The 21,300-nt window shown below is 35.9% G+C and overlaps 1 protein-coding gene across 1 annotated transcript in view; it reads left to right on the top strand.

Annotated features, from left to right (window-relative positions):
* The window catches only part of LOC149815364 (AP-2 complex subunit alpha-1-like), a 124,035-nt gene that overhangs the window by 101,844 nt on the left and 891 nt on the right, over nt 1-21,300 (top strand). The window contains exons 15-24 of the mRNA XM_089989408.1: nt 10,853-10,959; nt 11,061-11,165; nt 11,301-11,421; nt 11,524-11,694; nt 11,819-12,058; nt 17,006-17,086; nt 17,203-17,367; nt 17,432-17,518; nt 17,606-17,731; nt 21,194-21,274. Of these exons, the coding sequence (XP_089845534.1) occupies nt 10,853-10,959; nt 11,061-11,165; nt 11,301-11,421; nt 11,524-11,694; nt 11,819-12,058; nt 17,006-17,086; nt 17,203-17,367; nt 17,432-17,518; nt 17,606-17,731; nt 21,194-21,274 (1,284 nt within the window). The remainder of the gene's footprint in view (nt 1-10,852; nt 10,960-11,060; nt 11,166-11,300; nt 11,422-11,523; nt 11,695-11,818; nt 12,059-17,005; nt 17,087-17,202; nt 17,368-17,431; nt 17,519-17,605; nt 17,732-21,193; nt 21,275-21,300) is intronic.

Here is a 21,300-nt window from a genome sequence, read left to right on the forward strand (position 1 = left end):
CAGGGCGCGGCCCGGGTCGGCGACCTGGGACCCGCGAACCTGTCGTGGATCCGATGTTTATTAGGGTCCGCGATTTGGACTCATATGGATCCACTTCGGGGTCCGAAATACTATTTCATCATATATTTATTTTGTATTTATTTTTATATAGATTTATACATATATTTTAAATAGGTTTATTTGTATAAGAGGTTATATATATATATATACATATGGATTCTGGATCCAGAACTTGGATCCCAGCCCAAGTCAGACAAATTACGGAAATAATTAACAAGAAAAATACGGTTATTACATTTTAAGTGCGTTGACCCTGTATTTACGATACACCATGTATCATACAATACAGTATGATATAAGGTTGTGTCATACAATATATACGATACACACTAATATCATGATACGAGTGTGTATCGTAATGATATTTCCTACAATAATGATACGAATCAAGAAGGGCAGTTGGCCCAGATGGTATACCTATCGAGGCTTGGAAATGCTTGGGAGAGAAAGGTTTAGAATGGTTGACAAATCTTTTTAACTTGATTTGGCGAACAAATAAGATGCCTAATGAGTGGAGGAAGAGTACTTTGGTGCCTTTATATAAGAATAAGGGTGATATACAAGATTGCACAAACTATCGTAGTATAAAACTCATGAGTCATACTATGAAACTTTGGGAGAGGGTGATTGAGTCTAGGTTGAGGAAGGTTGTCATGATATCGGAGAATCAATTTGGTTTTATGCCTGGAAGATCAACTATGGAAGCTATACATCTTCTTAGACAACTTATTGAAAGATATAGAGAGAGGAACAAAGATTTGCATATGGTTTTTATTGATTTAGAGAAAGCATACGATAGAGTACCTAGGGACGTTCTCTCGTGGACAATGATGAAGAAAGGTGTTTCTCTCAAGTACATTAGTATAATTAAAGATATGTATGAAGGAGTAGTAACCAATGTCCGCACTTGTGGAGGGGTGACAACCAATTTTCCGATAACGGTTGGGTTACATCAAGGATCTGCTTTAAGCCCTTTCCTATTTGCGATAGTGATGGATGAGCTTACGAGATCAATTCAAGAAAATGTACCGTGGTGTATGTTGTTTGCTGATGATATTGTTTTGATTGATGAGTCTAGAGCTGGGGTTAATGCTAAGTTAGAATTATGGAGACAGACATTGGAAGCTAGAGGTTTTAAGTTGAGTAAGAGTAAGACTGAATATATGGAATGTCGGTTTAGTAAGCAACGAAGTAGTGATGGGAGTGTAGTGAAGCTTGGTGAGCAAGATATACCGGTGAATGATTATTTCAAATATTTGGGATCCATCATTCAAAAGTATGGAGAAATTGATGGAGATGTAAATCATAGGATAAAGGTTGGGTGGATGAAATGGAAAAGTGCTACTGGAGTGCTGTGCGATCGTAGAATGCCATTGCGGTTGAAGGGAAAGTTTTATAGGACGACTATTAGACCCGCTTTACTATATGGTACGGAATGTTGGGCTGCCAAGAGACATCATATTCAAAAAATGAGTGTAGCTGAGATGCGGATGCTTAGATGGATGTGTGGAAATACAATAAAAGATAAGATTCGGAACGAAGAGATACGTAAGAAGGTAGGTGTTGCACCCATTGAAAATAAGATGCGAGAGAATCGTTTACGGTGGTTTGGACATATTCGGCGAAGGTCTAATGATGCTCCAGTTAGAAGGTTGGAGAAATGGGAAAATATATTAGTTAAAAGAGGTCGGGGTAGGCCTAGGAAGACTTGGATGAAGATGATAGGAAAGGATATGAATGCTTTGAACCTCACCGAGGACATGGCGTTGGATAGAAATGATTGGAGGAAAAGGATTCATGTGGAAGACCCAAAATGAATTTCTTTTTTGGTTCATATCGCTGACCCCAATTGTTTTGGGATGAAGGCGTAGTTGTTGTTGTTGTTGTTTGTTGTAATGATACGAATCATACGATACAATACGATACAACACTAACTGTGACAACATGAACACAAATCATATTGCCAAGAATCCTGAGTTCCATGAGAGAACAAAGCATATTGAGATTGATTGTCACATTACAAGGTGTGCCTATGAAGCTGACATTATCTCTTTCGTACATGTGGGGTCCAAGGAACAGATTGATTGCTGATGTGTTCACAAAGTCTTCCACCATGTCATTTTAGAACATTCCTCTCCAAAACTAGAATGATCCCGTTGGCATCATCTCAAGTTTGAGGGAGAGTGTTGAAATATGTATATTTTTGTCTCTCATGTACATACTGTTAAAACATATGTAATAATACCATAATACCCGATAGGGGTATTATGGTCATTTCACAAAGTACCCCATAGGGGTACTTATTTTGTTTCTCGTATTTCACTATTTTTTATTTTTCTTTTTATTTTTATTTTTGGATTTTTTGGATACCGAAAAGGGGCCCCACAATGGAGTCGTTGGGGCCCCCAACGGTCACATATGTGACCGTTGGGGGCTCCCAACGACTCTATTGGGAGCCCCTTTGGTCTCCTCTTCTTATAAATAGGGGGAACCCCCCATGTATGTTGCATTGCTCTTGAGAGCTCCTCTTCAATAATAGTGATATTATTTTTCATGTGTGTAGCCTTTTTATAAGGCCCTTTGTATATCCCTTAGTGGATTTTCTCTCTTGTGCTTGTTGCATTTGTCCGTGTGGGACATAGTGAATGCTTTAGCATTCTTGGTTTCTTCCGCTTATTTCATTACATGGTATCAGAGCCATAAGATCTTCTAAAGGTAAAATCTTGTCTCTCTCTACTTCCTTTCTTTCTCACATCTTCCTTGTGTAGCAATGGAAGTCAAGATCGATCTATCATTCAAACTCAATGGAAAAAATTACATGACGTGGGCATCCGCAATGGAGAATAATCTCAAAGGCAAGAAGCTTTGGGGTTATGTAATGGGAACTGTTCCGGAACCCCAACTTAAGCTCACAAAGATGGAAGGAGATCAAGAGAAAGCACTTGAAGGCGATGCTCGTCTCAAGGCCATTGAAGATTATAATCATCAAATGGAAGATTGGGAGAGCAACCATGCAAAAATCCTTGCATGGTTTATGAATAATGTCGAACTTAAGGTATGTGCAAATATTGCAAAATTCCGCCGGGCAAATGAAGCTTGGTTTTTTATGAAGGGTATGTTTACCCAAAAGGATCTTGCAAGAGCTTATTTCTTGCAAGAAAAAGTAAGAACCACAAAACAAGGCGACATGAGCATACAAGATTACTATAGTGCTCTAAATCCTTTGTGGGATGAATTGGCTCTTTTAGAGCCTAAATGGGTATCTATGGAGGATGTGGTTCTAAGACAAAAACAAATGGAACAAGATAGATTGTTTCAATTTTTATTTGGGCTTCGTCCCGAATTTGAACAAGTGAGATCCTCACTTCTCCATAGATCCACGTTTCCTCCCTTAGAAGAAGCTATTGCCGAGATTACTCAAGAAGAGACTAGGCATAGCATGGGTAAAAGCATAGAGGAAGTTCTTGCCGTATCTAAACCCGGCAATCATGTTAAATCATACAAACCACCTCATTTTGGTAAGCAAGGGAGTGGTGGAAGAAAAATGATTATATGTCACCATTGTTATGAGCCGGGACATATTAAACCCGTTTGCCCAAAGCTAAATGGGGCATTCAAGCCAAAGGTGGCTTCCGTTGAAGAATCCACCACCAAAGAAGATGACGGCAAGAACGGGGATCTCAAAGACACTCTTGGACAAATCTCCTTGGCTCTTCAACAAATCTTAAAGGTCACTTCTTCCACCTCCGGTGCCGCCATTGCCTCATCATCACCTCCCGGTACGTACTCTTGGATTTTAGATTCCGGAGCTTCTTTTCACATGACCCCTCATGAAAATGCATTAACCAATGTGCACACCAATTCAAAAATGTCTTGTGTCTCTACGGCCGATGGAACTTTTCTCAAAATAAATGGTGTTGGAACTCTTGATTCTAAAAATGTTCAAAATTTCCTTGTTCCAAAAGTTAGAATAGTTCCAAAATTAAACCTTAACCTCTTTTCCGTTTCTCAAATAGCCGACCATGGATGTGAAATATCTTTCTCATCCCAAGGGTGCTTTGTGCAGGATCTCCGGTCCGGGAAGCGGATTGGGCAAGGCCATAGGAAGGGAGACCTTTATTTTATGGATAATTTAATGCTTCCAAATACCTCATTTTGTACTTATGTCCAAGACAAAAATATTGAAACTTGGCATAAAAGGCTTGGACATCCAAGTTACTCTAAAATGTATCTTTTTCCTTTTGGACACAAGTTTTGTAAAGAAAAAGATATCAATTGCAAAGATTGCATTTTTGGCAAAATGAAGTCTACTCCTTTTCCTATTAGATCCTTTGTGACAACAAGACCTTTTGAATTGGTGCATTCCGATGTTTGGGGGCCATCTCCGGTTCTATCTAAAGGTGGTTATTCATATTATGTTACTTTTATTGATGATTATACTAGATATGTATGGATTTATTTTCTTAACTTTAAATCGGAAGTTTTTAACTTCTTTAAAGAATTCCATGCAAAAATTCAAAATCAATTTCAAAGTCAAATATCCATTCTTAGATCCGATTCGGGTGGAGAATACTTATCAAATGATTTTCAAGCATATCTAAAACAACATGGCATTTGTCATCAAAAATCTTGCCCAAGAACTCCTCAACAAAACGGTCTAGCGGAAAGAAAACATAGGCATATTTTGGAAACCACTAGATCCTTACTCATTTCTAAAAATATTCCTAAAAATTTTTGGGCCGAAGCCGTGTTAACCTCCACCTATTTAATCAATAGGATGCCATCTTCAAAATTGAATAATATCTCTCCTTATGAAAAACTTTTTAATATGACACCCGACTACAATCGTCTTCGGATTTTTGGGTGTAAATGCTTTGTTCTTTTACATAAAAGAGATAAATTGTCACCTAAAGCAATAGAATGTGTATTTTTAGGATATGGTGAAAATCAAAAAGGCTATAGATGCTTTGATCATAAAAACAATAAGTTATTTGTCTCCAAAGATGTAACCTTTTTAGAAGATGAAAATGGATTTGACATATTGGAAAAATCAAATGAAATTGATTATATGTTTATCAATGATCTTTTAGAAGATTCAAATGATGACTCTTTGAGTCATCCGGAAATTTTAAAAAATACTCATGATTCTCATGATGATGATGTATCACCAACTAATGGTGACAATCTCCAAGTATACACTCGGCGTGAGGAAGCCCAACCTATTAGTGCTTTAGAAAAATTCTTGCGGCTTAATGAACCCCTAGAAGAAACCTCCCTTAGGCGTTCTTCTAGAGAATCAATTCCACCTAATAGGTTTGTCTCATATGAAACTCTTTCACCTAAATATAGAGCTTGTCTAATAGCCTTGCATTCTTACTATGAACCCTCCCATTATAATCAAGCAAAAAGTATACCTCATTGGGTTGAAGCAATGAAAGTTGAACTAGATGCTTTAAATAAAGCTAAAACTTGGGAAATAGTTCACCTTCCTCCAAATAAGAAAGCTATAGGATGTCGATGGGTCTACAAAGTCAAAACAAAAAGTGATGGTTCCCTAGAGCGCTATAAAGCTAGATTAGTTGCTAAGGGATACTCACAAGAATATGGCATCGATTATGAGGAGACTTTTGCTCCCGTGGCTCGCATGACAAGTGTTAGAACTTTAATTGCAGTAGCATCATCTAAGAAATGGCCTATATTCCAATTAGATGTTAAAAATGCCTTTCTTAATGGTCAGTTGAATGAAGAAGTATATATGGATCCTCCGCCGGGAATCAGTGTTAACCAAGGTCAAACCCTTCGGTTATTAAAAGCCTTATATGGTCTTAAACAAGCCCCTAAGGCTTGGTATGATAGATTTAGTGCTATCATGTTACAATTGGGATTTCGCTCATGTTATACTGACACTGCTCTTTTTGTTAAAAATGCAGGTAATAGTATCATCATCCTTCTGCTTTATGTTGATGATATGATCATCACTGGCAATGATGAAAGCGGTATTCTTAAAGTTAAAAATATGTTAAAACATAATTTTGATATGTCTGATCTGGGTTTTCTCAGGTACTTTCTTGGCATAGAAGTTGCATACTCTCCTCGAGGGTATATACTGTCACAGATGAAGCTTGCTGCAGACATATGTTCCAAATCTGGGATTTCAGATGATAAAAAGGTGGAGACTCCCGAGGTTATCAATGCTAAACTACGACTGGAGGATGGAGTTCTGCTGGACGATCCTACGCCCTACAGGCAACTCATAGGCTCCCTCACCTATCTGACTATCACCAGGCCCGATATTGCTCATGCTGTGCACTCTGCAAGCCAATTTCAGCATGCTCCTACATCTGTGCATATGAGTGCTGTGCTTCGGATCATTCGATATATTAAAAATACTTTGACTAAAGGGCTATTCCTATCCTAAATCTCTTCCTTAGATTTACTAGCTTATACTGATGCTGACTGGGGAGGAAACCCAAATGATCGAATCTCAACTACTGGCTTTTGTGTATTCCTAGGAGATTCACTAATTGCTTGGAGGTGCAAGAAACAGCAGAAAGTCTCATTGTCTTCTACTGAAGCAGAATACAGGGCTATGGCAACCACTACAATGGAGCTGGTGTGGCTTCGAAGTCTTCTTCAAGATATGGGAGTCGAAATTACCGGGGCTTCGAAGCTTTGTTGCGACAACAAAAGTGCTATCTACATTGCCAGCAACCACACTTTCCATGAGAGGACGAAACATATTGAAATGGATTGTCATTATGTACGTGATGAATATCTTCGTGGGACAGTAACACTGCCATATGTCACTTCAGAATATCAACTTGCTGATTTCTTCACCAAAGCCCTGCCTGCTCCTCGCTTCTTGTTCCTCCTTGGCAAACTTTCGGTCATTCCCCCGTAAAGTTTGAAGGGGGGTGTTAAAACATATGTAATAATACCATAATACCCGATAGGGGTATTATGGTCATTTCACAAAGTACCCCATAGGGGTACTTATTTTGTTTCTCGTATTTCACTATTTTTTATTTTTCTTTTTATTTTTATTTTTGGATTTTTTGGATACCGAAAAGGGGCCCCACAATGGAGTCGTTGGGGCCCCCAACGGTCACATATGTGACCGTTGGGGGCTCCCAACGACTCTATTGGGAGCCCCTTTGGTCTCCTCTTCTTATAAATAGGGGGAACCCCCCATGTATGTTGCATTGCTCTTGAGAGCTCCTCTTCAATAATAGTGATATTATTTTTCATGTGTGTAGCCTTTTTATAAGGCCCTTTGTATATCCCTTAGTGGATTTTCTCTCTTGTGCTTGTTGCATTTGTCCGTGTGGGACATAGTGAATGCTTTAGCATTCTTGGTTTCTTCCGCTTATTTCATTACACATACATGTAATTTTAAGGGCATTTGTGTACTTTAGTGTAATTGTTGAATAGAAATCAGAGGTCCATTAGTGTCCAATTTTTATTAGTTTTTTAGTGAAAGGGGGTCGACCCCTATATTGGCTGTCATCTCTCATTCATTTACAATGAAGTTTTCTTCTCTAAGGGTTTTCCTCATCTTCTCTCTTGCATCATTCTTTCTATAGCTCAAATAGGAACATCAAATCATTTCTTTTTTATTTTTTGTATGCCTATTGACTGAGGAGTTCTTGCTCCTAAAAAATCTTCAAGGATTGCCTTCTCTTATTGTCATGAAGTGGCACGGAATCCAAACCATAAACGAAAGACAAATAAAAAGAACAAAAGCATAGATATAACTCATTTAACCATAGATAAGAAAATAACATGTTTATATAATAAAATAAACAAAAATTACATATGAACCTCATGACAAAACACTCAAACACACAATATGTACAGTCATCCTCTCTCAAGAAGCACAATGACTCAATGAGGCATAAGCCTCGTATATATACAAACAGCCACATACTAGCGGTTGGGATAGTCTACCGACTAGTTTGACTAGATGTTAGACTAGCCTAACGGCTAGTTTGACACAACAGCTTGTCCAACATCTAGCTGGACCAGCTTACAAAAAACAATAAATAATAAATACAAAAATAATACAGAAAAATAAAAATGAAAGAAAAGAACCCTAATCTAGCCCATAAGTATACAATAAGTATACTTATCCTAACATACATAAAGGGTATACCTAAAGTATACCCTGAATACAACTCAAATTAAATCTACAAGAATGCACATGAAAAGAAAGAAAGAAAATACCTAGAGTACACTTAGCTGTACTTTGGTATATACAAGCCAACAACAATAACAAAGGGAAATGCTACATACATCTTAACACCTACCTTATCAGAAAAGTTGAGCATATACATACATTTAATTTAAGAAAAAATGACTTCGCTTGCAACTTTGAAGATCCTGCCTACCAATTTGGTCATTCTATTAATTTTTTTTCTAAGGTTGATTCTGTTAGGCTGTTGAGCTGCAGTAATCTCTATATTTCCTTGTTCGACTATTATTACCAGAAGATATTCATCTTGTTTCTTTTACATTGTGCTTTTCATCTTTCTGTTTTCTAACAACTTTGAAGGATTGGCAGTCTGTCTATTTTAATGAACGTCTACACCATGTTTTTCATCTTTCTGTTTTCCAACTTTGGAGGACCAGCAGACTGTCTATCTTGATAGACATGTGTGGTTCACAGTTTGTGCCTTGTCGTCCATAAATCAAAGCACAGTGCTCTATGATAAAGGATATATGTGGTTCACAAATCCTTCTGTCATGGAAGATTAGTTAATTTTCCCTTCAAAAAATTTTCCTTTTTTATTGTAATTGTGTTTCTACTGAAAAAGGGGCAAATATATGTCCAGGATATCTCAGATCCTATGTCACATGGGTGCGGGTGCGGGGATTCGGCACTTCCAAAAAACCCGGGTGCGGGGGTGCGGCAGGGGCAAAAATGTAAAATATATATATATATATATATATATATATATATATATATATATATATATATATATATATATATATATATATATATATATATATATATATATATATATATATATATATATATATATAAGGGGTCCGGGGGTTCCCCCGACGCGGGTTTTTTCAAATTTCATTTTATATACAACTGCACGGTAGCGCACCCATCTCGTTAGGAGAACAGTTCGTTAGGAGAACAGTGAATGCTAATAGCCAGCAAGGCTACCACCATCATTATCATTCATTATGGAGAGAAGCAAGGCTACCACCATCATTATCATTTATTACGGAGAGAAGCAAGGCTACCACCATCATTATCATTTATTATGGAGAGAGAAAATCCTTTACGAAAAAAAGGATCAGCAAGGCTACCACCATCATTATCATTTATTATGGAGAGAGAAAATCCTTTACGAAAAGGAAGGATTTTGAAAAGGTAGGAGCAGCAGCAGCTGTCAGCAGAATTTTTTTTTTTAAAAGTTCCGCAGCCCATTTCATAGGGAAAATTTAAAAAAAAAAAATCCAAAAAAAAAATGGACCTAAATGATCCTGGGTGCGGTCAACGCACCCAGGATCGGGTTGACCACACCCGGTGCCGCACCCGCTCCCGCGTCGAGTCGCGTCGACGCGGGTGCGGCACCCTGCTAGCCGAATCCCTGTGACATAGCTCAGATCCAAACAAACAGCACACATGGCTTTTTCTTATTTTTTTTTGTCTTTTCTTTGTTATAAAATCTGAACAAATTATGCTTCTGTAGATCCTGCTTCAAGGTTTTGTGCCTTACCTCATATGATTAAGCCATTGCATCTTTTAAGGCCTTTTAACCTTTTTCCTTATCTTTTCCAAAATATATTTTGTGGGGCTGGGGCCCCTTGCCAAGAGCGAGAAACTTTCAGATGACTAGTGGATAAGGTTAATACTCAGCTTAAGCAAAAGTTGAACGGACTTCAGATTGTTATCCGATGCTCTATGTGCTACGAGGTGGAGTCATCTGACCAATTTTCTGGTACTGCAAAAGTTTCCAGCTGTTATTCTCTTCTTTTGGCCAGATTCACAAAGGGAGGTAGCAGAAGGTTCATATTATTAGGGACCTCCTGCTGGGGCCTGGCTAGAGAGGAACCATAGACTGTTCAGGGAAGAATCCTTATACCTCATATTTTACATAGACAAATCCAAACTGAAATTCATTCCTGTGTGTCATGGCTGAATTCTGGCTGTTCATTGGTTGTCTCATCAAATGTCTGCTGCTTTGACATATAGCTGATTTGTACTATGCTGTTTGATGATGGCTCGTCACCTCAACTTTTTATAATAAATCATTTTTTGTACCTTCAAATTTTTTGGGTGATCTTATTCCCTGATTACTTTTCTGAAAATATATAGTGCTTACATGTTCCTACTGCATAATTTGTAGTATGATCTATTGAAAAATTATCTTCAGCTTTCCTTCTTTGGCCGAACCTCTTGGAACTATTTGCCAGATATCATACAGATATCAGTTGCAAATTGCATGAGGAAAATCATAATAATTTGTCCATTTTATTTTGCTGATACCATATTGATTCCTGCTTATAGTAGCCACTTAGAGTTTCTTTCAATTACTGAAAGACTAATTTAGTCAGATTTGCATGTCTTGTTATAGAACTTGGTTGCAAAAAAAATCATTGATTGTGTGATATATTATCCAGTTATTATGCAAACATCATAGTGGGACGCATGACATAAACACTCAAAATTTCCATCCAATTACTGAAAATCCAAAGTAGTCATATTTATGTTTTATCAGGTTCCAAACTATCCATCTTTTAGCTTTCGAGCATAACTAATATCTAATTTTTGCAGGTTAGTGCTTATCTCCTTGGAGAGTATGGCCACCTTCTAGCTAGAAGACCTGGTTGTAGTCCTAAGGAGATATTCTGCCTGATAAATGAAAAGCTTCCCACTGTATCGTAAGATATCTTATATTTGAATTAGTTTTGTACATTTTGCAAGATGTTTTACTTTCTTTTTATCCCCCTCATGATACCCCCCTTGTTTTTTCACTCTACAGGGGACCAACTGTTGCAATACTTCTTTCCACTTATGCTAAGATACTAATGCATACACAACCTCCTGATCAAGAATTGCAGAATCAAATTTGGGCTATATTCAACAAGTAAGAGCTACCCTTCTCTGCAAAATGTAGTGCATATCAGTTTTAGGTTGTTGCAGGTGCTTTACTTAATTATGCTCTTAGTTATCATGGACATCTTCACAATTATGAGATATGATGATAACTGTTATATTTCAGATATGAGAGTTATGTTGATGTAGAGATACAACAAAGAGCTGTTGAATATTTTTCTCTCTGTCGTAAAGGTGCAGCCTTAATGGACATACTGGCTGAAATGCCCAAGTTTCCTGAACGCCAGGTTGTAATATTCTTTAAATTATATTATACCTGGAAAATGACCAACCTCCTGCTAGGTGGTTTTTTATTACTAGAGAGCTAACTATACTACCATAAAAATCAGTCTGCCTTGCTTAAAAAAGCAGAAGACACTGAAGCTGATACTGCTGAACAAAGTGCTATCAAATTACGTAGTCAGCCGCAGACCTCAAATGCATTGGTTGTAACTGATCAACGTCCTGCCAATGGATCTGCATCTTATGGACCTGTGAAGATTCCTATAAACCATAATTCGGTGGGGGCTGTTTGGTGGTCCTTTTTTTTTCTTAAATTACTCAACTTTTCATATTATTGCAACTCTGATGTGAAAAGTAAATGTCCCACACTTGCATCTGAATATGATCACGGAAAAATCACAGGATACCACTTTGGCAGTACAAGGGATGACACAGGCGAATGGAACTGCAAGCAAATTAGATCCTCAACCAGCAACTCCTTCACCAGATCTCCTTGGTGATCTTTTGGGCCCGCTTGCCATTGAAGGTCCTCCTGATGCTTCTGTTGCTGCTGATCAAAATCTAATCTTGGGATTGGAAACTTCAAGCACCATGGATGAACTGGCTCTTGCAACTCTTGATGAACAATCAAGTACTGTTCAGGTATAGTTTTGTTGATTCATCATCATTAGTTTCCACCATAAGTCTTTTCCAGAACTCAGGTGAAAATATATTGTTCACTATTTTGCAGCTCTTTCATAACCTTCTTATCCAATGTACGGATCCTAGTAACAAATATTCCCAGATATTGAACTGTGAACTTCCTGATGAAATCACAAGAAATCTGTTAAAATATATTGCTTATATATATATATATATATTAATATATATATATATATCTATATATATAGAGAGAGAGACATATATACATATATATATATATGTATATGTCTCTCTCTCTCTATATATATATATATTTTGTAATACCCACTAGGGGTAAAATAGTCTTTTCACATGTATATACACATATCCAATAGGGATATGCTTCCTCCTTTTTATTTCTTTTTATTTTCTTATTTTTTATTTTTCCTTTTCTTTTTTTATATTGAAAAAGGGATCCACCAGAGTCCAACGACTCTATGTGGAGCCCCTCTTTGGTTCCTTTGCCCCACTACATTGTAAGCTTATTTAAGCTTTTCTCCGTAAGAGTTTACATATTTTTTAACTCTCTCTCTCTCTCTCTCATATTGTGTGTGTTAATCAATTGCCACTTTGTGGCTTATTGTAGTTTTGCCCATTAGTGGCCTATTGCTTGTATGATTGTGCATCTCTTAGTCACTTAGTGACATTATCCTTTTTATTCGTATTTCATTACATGATATCAGAGCCTCAGTTGAGAAATCCTTATTGAGGTAGTCTTTTCTTTTCTAATGTCTCGGTTGTGAGTTTTTTCGAGTCTTTCTATGAATCTTGCTAAATGCTACATATATGGTATATTCATATTGGATTCATTTGAGTATACATATAAACATAACAAAAGAACAAACAAACATGCAAACCTAATACTTACGTCACTCGCCATCAAGGTATCTTCATAAAATTTATACTCTTTTAGCTTATCTTGACTTTTCTCACCAACTTGTTTTCATCAACAATTAAAATTGAATATAAACACATACATGTCAGACTTGATATTGAATGTAAACACATAAACATGACTCGGGACATTTACAAGTACCATGGGCAACACAATTGCTTCCTTTTTTGGGGTTGGGGATGGGGGTTTGAACGACTTTCTATTGACACGTTTCTTTTTTAGTTTGTAAGTATTCATCGTGAACTACCTAAGATATACATAAAAAACATAAGACATTAGTTTTAAATATCATTCACTTGTTCGTCTTCAATTCCCTTCATGATGGCCGACAAGGATACAAAGATCCATCTTTGATTCAAATTGAATGGAACCAACTATAGAATGTGGGCGGCCGTTATGGAAAACAACATCAAAAGTAAAAGACTTTGTGAGTATGTATATGGAACCACAATTGAAGTTTACTAAAAAGGAGGGAAACGAAGAAAAAACCTTGAATGAAGAAGAGAAAGACAAAGCTATTAAAGAATACCAATCTAAAGTTAAAGATTGAGAAAGTGAGCATGCAAAAATATTGGCATGGTTCATGAATAATGTGGAGCTCAAAATTTGCGTTAATCTTGCCAAATTCAAGAAAGCAAACGAAGCTTGGTTCTTCATGAAAGATATGTACACTAAAAAGGACTTTGCTAGGCATTTCTTTTTGCAAGAAAAAATAAGAGGAACCAAGCAAGAGGATATGAGCATTAGGGACTATTATAGTACTCTATCTCCATGATGGGATGAACTTGCTCTTCTTGAACCACAATGAAAAGGAAGTGTTATTGCCATGAGGCAAGAACAAATGGAGAGAGAGAGAGAGGGTTTTTCAATTTATCCATGGGTTTCATCCCGAATTTAAACAACTAAGAAGGTCCCTTCTCCATAGGGCTTCTACCCCTCTTAGTGAAATCTTAGCCGATTTATGCCAAGAAGAAACTCGCTTGGCCTTTAAGAAAGATATTGATGAGGTCCCTATGGTATCTAGACCGGGAAATAATATGAGGACATATAAACTTCTTTGTTTTTTAAAAAATAACAATGGTGGTAGAAGAAAAAATATTTTTCACCATTGTAATGAACCGGGTCATCTTCGACCGAATTGTCCTAAGCTCAAAAGAAATGTGGCTTTCGTTGGAGAGTGTCCAAGCAATTTAAGTGAAGATTCAAAGACAGATGGAGACATAAAGGACTCCATTGTGCAACTTACCGAAACTCTCCAACAATTCATGAGGATCAATTCTTCCACACCTTCCACCTCCGGTGTCGCGATCTTATCAACTCTCGGTATATCTTCTTGGATTTTTTATTCAGGTGCCTCTTTTCACATGACTTCAAATGCATCTCTTTTATCAAAACCAAGTCTTAATTCTTTTAAATCTTTTGTTTTCAGGACCGATGAAACATTATTAGATGTTGAAGGGATGAAAAGTCTTGAAAAGGTTTTTGGTTAAAACAAAGAATTTCATGTTCCAAAAATTAGAATCATTCCAAAACTTAATTTAAATCTTTTTTCCGTCTCTCAAATTATCGATTTTGGATATAGTGTCTCTTTTTCATCAACCAATTGCTATCTGCAGGATTTTCGGTCCGAGAAGCGGATTGGGTAAGGCCATAGAAGAAGAGACCTATATTAAATGGATTTTTTGTCTTTGCCATCCAAATCTTTTTGTAATCACGTTCAATCTAAAGATCTTGAGACTTGGCACAAAAGGCTTGGCCACTCTAGTATTTTCAAGTTGTATCTTTTTCCTTTTTTGGAAAAATTTTGTAATGAAAAGACATTTACTTGCAATGATTGTATCCTTGGAAAAATGCATTCTCTTCCGTATCTACATGACAATTTTATTTCCAAAAGACCATTTGAACTAGTGCATTTAGATGTATGGGGACCAGCACCTGTTATGTCTAAACGAGGATATTCATATTATGTTGTCTTTATTGATGATTTTACTAGATACACGTGGGTTTACTTTATCAAAAACAAATCCAATGTCTTTTCCATATTTAAAGAATTTCATGTTCTTATTCAAAATCAATTTCGACACAATATAGTTATTTTTAGATCCGATTCCGGAGGAGAATACATGTCAAAATAATTTCAAAACTATCTTAAATTAAATGACATTATACATCAAAGATCTTGTTAAAAAACTCTCCAACAAAATGGTTTCACCGAAAGAAAATATAAGCATCTCATAGAAACAATAAGGACTCTTCTTGTTTCTAAAAGTGTTCTAAAGAACTTTTGGGCTGAATCCACTCTTATCGCAACTTATCTCATAGATCAAATGCCTTCCTCTTCCTTAAAAAATGTTTCTCCCTTTGAAAAATTGTTCAAAATTTCTCCGAATTTTAAAAGATTGAGAGTGTTTGGTTATAAGTGCTTTGTTCTTTTTAAAGGACAAATAAACTTTCACCAAAAGCTCTTGAATGTGCTTTTATTGGATATGTTGAAAATAAAAAAAGTTATAGATGTTATGATACTCAAAATAACAAACTTTATGTTTCAAGAAATGTGACCTTTCTTGAAGGACAAAATGGTTTTGAAATTCAAAAATCTAAAGAAGAAATTGATTATTCTTTCCTATTTGACTTATTACCTAGAAATAAGTCTAAAACTGATTTAATTTGTGATTATATTTGTGATGACAATTCTTGTCAAAATGATGATTTGTCACATCGAAATGTTGATTCTCGCAATGAGAATCCTAATAATATGCAAGTGTATACTCAGCGTGAGGGCAATGAACATCAAAGTGCTTTCGATATATAGTCTCAAAATCTCTTTAGAAGATCAAGTTGAAAAAACCCAACCTAGACGGTCTTCTAGGAATAGTAGACCTAAAAAATTTGTGTCGTATGATTCCTTTTCTTCAAATTATAGAACTTGTCTAATGATGATACATTCATATCATGAGCCTTCCAATTTTAAAGAGGCTAAGCAACATCCACATTGGGTTGATGCTATGAGACTTGAACTAGAAGCACTCAACAAAGCTAACACTTGGACCATTGTAAGTCAACCATTAGGAAAAAAAGCTATTTGATGTAGATGGGTGTATAAGGTCAAAACCAAAAGCGATGGGACATTCGAAAGATACAAAGCTGAGTTAGTTGCTAAAGGATATGAATCTCTTAGTCACTTAGTGACATTATCTTTTTTATTCGTGTTTCATTACAAAATCCATTGTTGTATCTGTTTCCCAAATGTCATTATTTTAATTTTTATCATAGTTTTATTATTTTAATAATTTTTTTATTTTTTATATTTTAATATTTAACTGAGATTTTTTCAATATTTTGTCAGAAGTATTTTTTATTTATTGCAGGATTTTCTCTTGGCAAGAAGATCCTGAGAACAAGATTTGTAATGATGGTCTTGATAAAATTAAGACCATAAAGCTATATATTTATCACACATCTAAGTGGTATTGATGTCTTCTAGTAAAAGACACTTCTCGTGCAAAATGAATTCAAACATCGTCATAGTTAGATACTTTGTGGGTCTCTCTTTAAAATACAAATATGCTGATCTTAAATATATAATAATAAGGGGTTCTTTTAACTTTTTCTGGTAGCTGCCATGATTATGCTGAACCTGTACCAGAATACAAATAAAGAGGCTTTTAGCCCGGAAAGCTGTTTAAGTACATTTATGTGAATTTTTCCTTTTTGAAATTTGGTTAAGAACCTTATTTCTTAGCATATAGCAGATAAAACTTGTGAATTTCAGAGTTTGAGAAACCTATTTGCATATATTGGTTTGTCTTATTTTGAGATTTGAGAGCTGAAGATCCATTTATTTATGATAAAATAATTAAGTGATTTTGGTATTAGTGGTTGTCTTAACTGCTGAGCTCTGGATCAGCTTTATAGTTGTTGCTAGCAGTAAACTCTCCAGCTTTTGGATGCTTCAGATGATTTGTAACAGTACTTTTGATTTCTAACTGATGCCATCAAAATTTTGTGAGCAGCCAATTGGAAATATTTCGGAAAGATTTCATGCTTTATGCCTAAAAGATAGTGGTGTGTTATATGAGGATCCCTACATTCAGGTATTCCACTGAACACTTTGGATAAGCTCATTATCATCTAGTATTCATGTGAAAGCCATATTGGTTTAATTGATGCTGTTGATTGTGGACATGCTAATCTTTATTTCTTGTCATAGATTGGCATAAAAGCAGAGTGGCGTTCTCATCACGGACGCCTTGTGCTTTTCTTGGGAAACAAGAATACTTCTCCTCTTAATTCAGTTCATGCTCTTATATTGCCACCATCCCATCTGAAGCTGGAACTCTCAGTCGTACCTGAAATGGTTCCACCGAGATCACAGGTAAGATATATGCACAAATTCATGACTCTGTGTGTGTATGACTGGTTTATTGTCTCTGTGGCAGGTGCAATGCCCACTTGAAGTTGTAAATCTTCGTGCAAGCAGAGATGTAGCTGTTCTTGATTTCTCTTATAAGTTTGCTGCCTCTGTGGTACTAAAAAAATACCTCTGGTCATTGTGCTTCTTAACTATTAGCAGATTTGTTTGATTGATCTTGTTATTCTGTGACTAAATTCAGGTCAATGTGAAGCTACGCCTTCCTGCTGTTTTGAACAAATTTTTGCAGCCCATATCAATGTCTGCAGAAGAGTTTTTCCCTCAATGGAGGTCTTTTTCAGGACCACCACTGAAGCTTCAGGAAGTGGTAAAGATTTTTCCTGTCCATATTTCTGTTCTAATAGAAGAAAGTAACTGTAGATCAAGTTTCAACTTATAATTTGGGTGTCTCTGAATTATGGCCTTAATTTTCTGATCTCACAAATTGTGATATCAACAGTAGTTAAATATCTAGACTCTATCACACATAGATGCATATACGCTGTCTTGCATAGATATGGGTATGAATACGTGGAATTTTTTTTGAAATATGAGACATGGGAACTTGACTCAAAGGGAGATTTCTGATTATAATTATGAAAGTTATTAACTTAAATACTTAAATGAAAGTTATTAACTTAATTAAAGAGAAACCTATGAATTAGAGCAATTACAATTAAGTTATTAACGTTGGATTATTTCGGATTCATCAAAATACGAATGGATGGGTGGAGCGAAGAGATAGAATGGGAGTGCTATTTGAATCTACATTCTACATATATATTAACATATATAATATGTGATTTATATAATATAATATAGAGGATGCATATAAATGCCAGGTATCAGTAATCATATATATATATAAAGGTGGTAGCTGCTAACCACTTTTCTGGCTAACTGCCAGCTAACCAGACTTTTGAGGGTATTTCCCATGTTTTTCTTAAATCTGACTATACAAATGTGTTTCACATGCTTGATTTTATAGGAATCAACTCTTGGATCATCCATTTCTGATACATAGGTAGGTTTTTATAAGTTTAAAAATCGATGGTCTAATATTTTCATAAATATTCAAGGATTAAAAAATCATGTTTTTATCCAAAAAAGCATGATCCATGTGTTCCTTAGTAAATTGACCATGTAGAACACACCTGTACGGTCAGATTTAAGGAAAAACATGTAAAAACCCTTCAAAATCCCGGTTAGCTAGAAAAGTGGTTAGCAGCTACCACCTTCTCTCTCTATCTCTATATATATACATATAAATGGGCATGATCCTAGCACTTTACACTTGGTTGTATAAGGCAATTAATGTATATTGATTTCTGGCCAGCTAGAGAATGGGATCTAGTAGGTTGATCCAATTCAGGAATGTTAGCTGTCCTTTTAATGGTAATGTACAACATTGTAGTTATAGAAATTTTCCTGTTATAGCATTGCTCATTGACTCAGGAAGGTACTATTAGAATTGACTATTTTACACATTCCTCAGAATGCCCTTCCTATACATGGTGGATGCTGTTCCTTTTTTTGTCCTTGCATAAGGGAGTTTCTCTTTAGTGGACCAGTGGTTAGGTTGTACAGAAATCCCTCACTCCTAGAAATAAGCAACTCCTTGCATTCCAAGCCTCTGCAATCCAATCTGCTGACGTCTGGCTCATCTTGCTTATCTCCTGGTGAATCTTCCCTGTAGCCATGGCAGAAACTGGGCGTGACATGAGATGGATTACTAACATACATATAAGAAGTGGCAGGTATTGAGGTCTAAATGGATATAAATACGAATCATCATAGTAACCAGATCTATAGTGACAGATATTGGTGATACTGATACATTGAAAATATTGTGGTGTTAACTTTAAATTAAATGAAGGATTCAAATTTCAAACATAAAATGTCATGATATTTTGAGATATTGCCAACGTGAAGAACATGAATAAATGCAATCATTTTGTTTTTTTGGGTGGGGGTTAAAACCCTTTAATTTAAAACAGAAATTTAAAATCTTGTAGCAAATTTTATTTAGTTTGGTTAAAAACCAAATAAATCATGTTTTTTTCAAAACCCTGGGAAAATTCTGCACTTTCTTTTGATTTAGAACATTGGAGAAATTTATGGGGGTAAAAAACTCTAAAGATGTCAGTTTTGAGCTATGGTACCCGGACACTCCATTTTTCCCTCCGTACCCATGTCGACACGCTTATCCCCGTGTCGACACACATCAACACCCAGACACACCATTTTACCCTCTGTACATACAAGTTTGTATTCTATTTATAATTATATTTTCAGTTTATGTCTTCATATTTTCAGTATAAAGTATATATTTTAGATATAGCATATATATTTAGATTATATTCAGTTTATTTTGTATTTATGTGATATATATATAGCTGTGTCCCCGTATCCACATTTTTCGGAATTGCCATGTTGTACCCTCCGTACCCGTACCCCCACCCGCACCCGCACCCGCACCCAAGTGACATAGGTTTAGAGTTTGTGGAAGTAACATGATCCTCAATTTTATTGGAAAAAAACATTTTTTGACATTTTTACAAAGTTCACACCATGTTTGAGTTGTTTTCTGAGAGTATCCTGTGAGAAAGAGATGTGAGTCTAAAATCCATGTTTTGGTTGGTTAGGACTTCCGATGTGAAAAAGCTTCATCTAACTCAACAAAGGAATGGGAAGGAAGGAAGAGAAAACGTTAATAAAACAGGAAATGAGAGAACAAGTTAATAAAACAGAAAGGAAGAGGAAAAGAAATAAAAGAATGCAAAAACTATGACACCGGGATAGGGATGCTGGTACATGGTACAAGCATGCAAGAGCATTTTACAAAAGAAGGTTTCAAGGGTGCAGCTGGTTTTATCTGTTGCACCACCTGTGCATAATAAATGCTGCACTTAAAATATATGACAGATTTAGGAAGTATAACATTTGTAGAAACCATACCACCTACATTGTTCAAGGTCATTTCTCGGTTGGTTTTTTCTCATAGAGATGTTCAAAAACTGTTTTTTTTTTTTGGAAAATCTCGAGATTTTTAGAAATTAAAAAATATAAAAAATAATAAGAAAGACAAGAAAATAATATGTTTTGTATCAATTTTTCTTGCAAAAATATAAGGAAATAAGTTTGGTAAGTATTTAAAATACAAAAGAAACAAAAGCTACAAAAATTGGCTGAAAATATATAAAATAAGGATTTTTTTCTTTCAAACATATCACAAAAATATCATGATAAAAAATCATGATATTTTCATATCTTATCATGATATTTTGCTGATATTGTCAGCTTACCTGTTTTTATTGATATTATCATGATATTTTCAAAATATCGCTGACATCAGTGACACTGGTAGAAACATATAGTGTACCCTACATATTATATAGTAGGTGTATATTGGGCAGCACCCAGCACCAGCACAAAGTATCAGCATGGACATGGGTCACTAGATAGTTTGAAGTACCCAATACTTGTGTTACATAGGAAATAAGAAGGAAGAAAGGAGGAAAGGATGACTAGGAGGAAGAGAAAATAAACTAAACAATTTTGTACAGTGGTGGTATTTTTGGGTACAAAATGTAAGAAGGAAAAAGAAAGAAGGGAAACAGGAAGTATTGTTCAAGGGTGGTTTAACGATCGATAGCAGAAACCCATGCCTGGTGACTGCCATCACCAAGTCCACTTTTACTGCTTTTCACAATGTTGGTTCACCCTTATGATATTATGCCAACACTGTTTAGTGTTTGTGCTGATATATGCTACAACTTTGCGTGTGCAGGTTAAAGGTGTAAAACCCCTGTTGCTTTCCGAAATGGCTAGTTTATTCAATAGCTTCCAGCTGGCAGTGTCTCCTGGATTGGTATGTTGGTCCATTTGGTGATATTG

The sequence above is a fragment of the Nuphar pumila genome, chromosome 15 (assembly GCF_984573655.1).
Source record: "Nuphar pumila chromosome 15, dmNupPumi1.hap1.1, whole genome shotgun sequence".
NCBI lineage: Eukaryota > Viridiplantae > Streptophyta > Magnoliopsida > Nymphaeales > Nymphaeaceae > Nuphar > Nuphar pumila.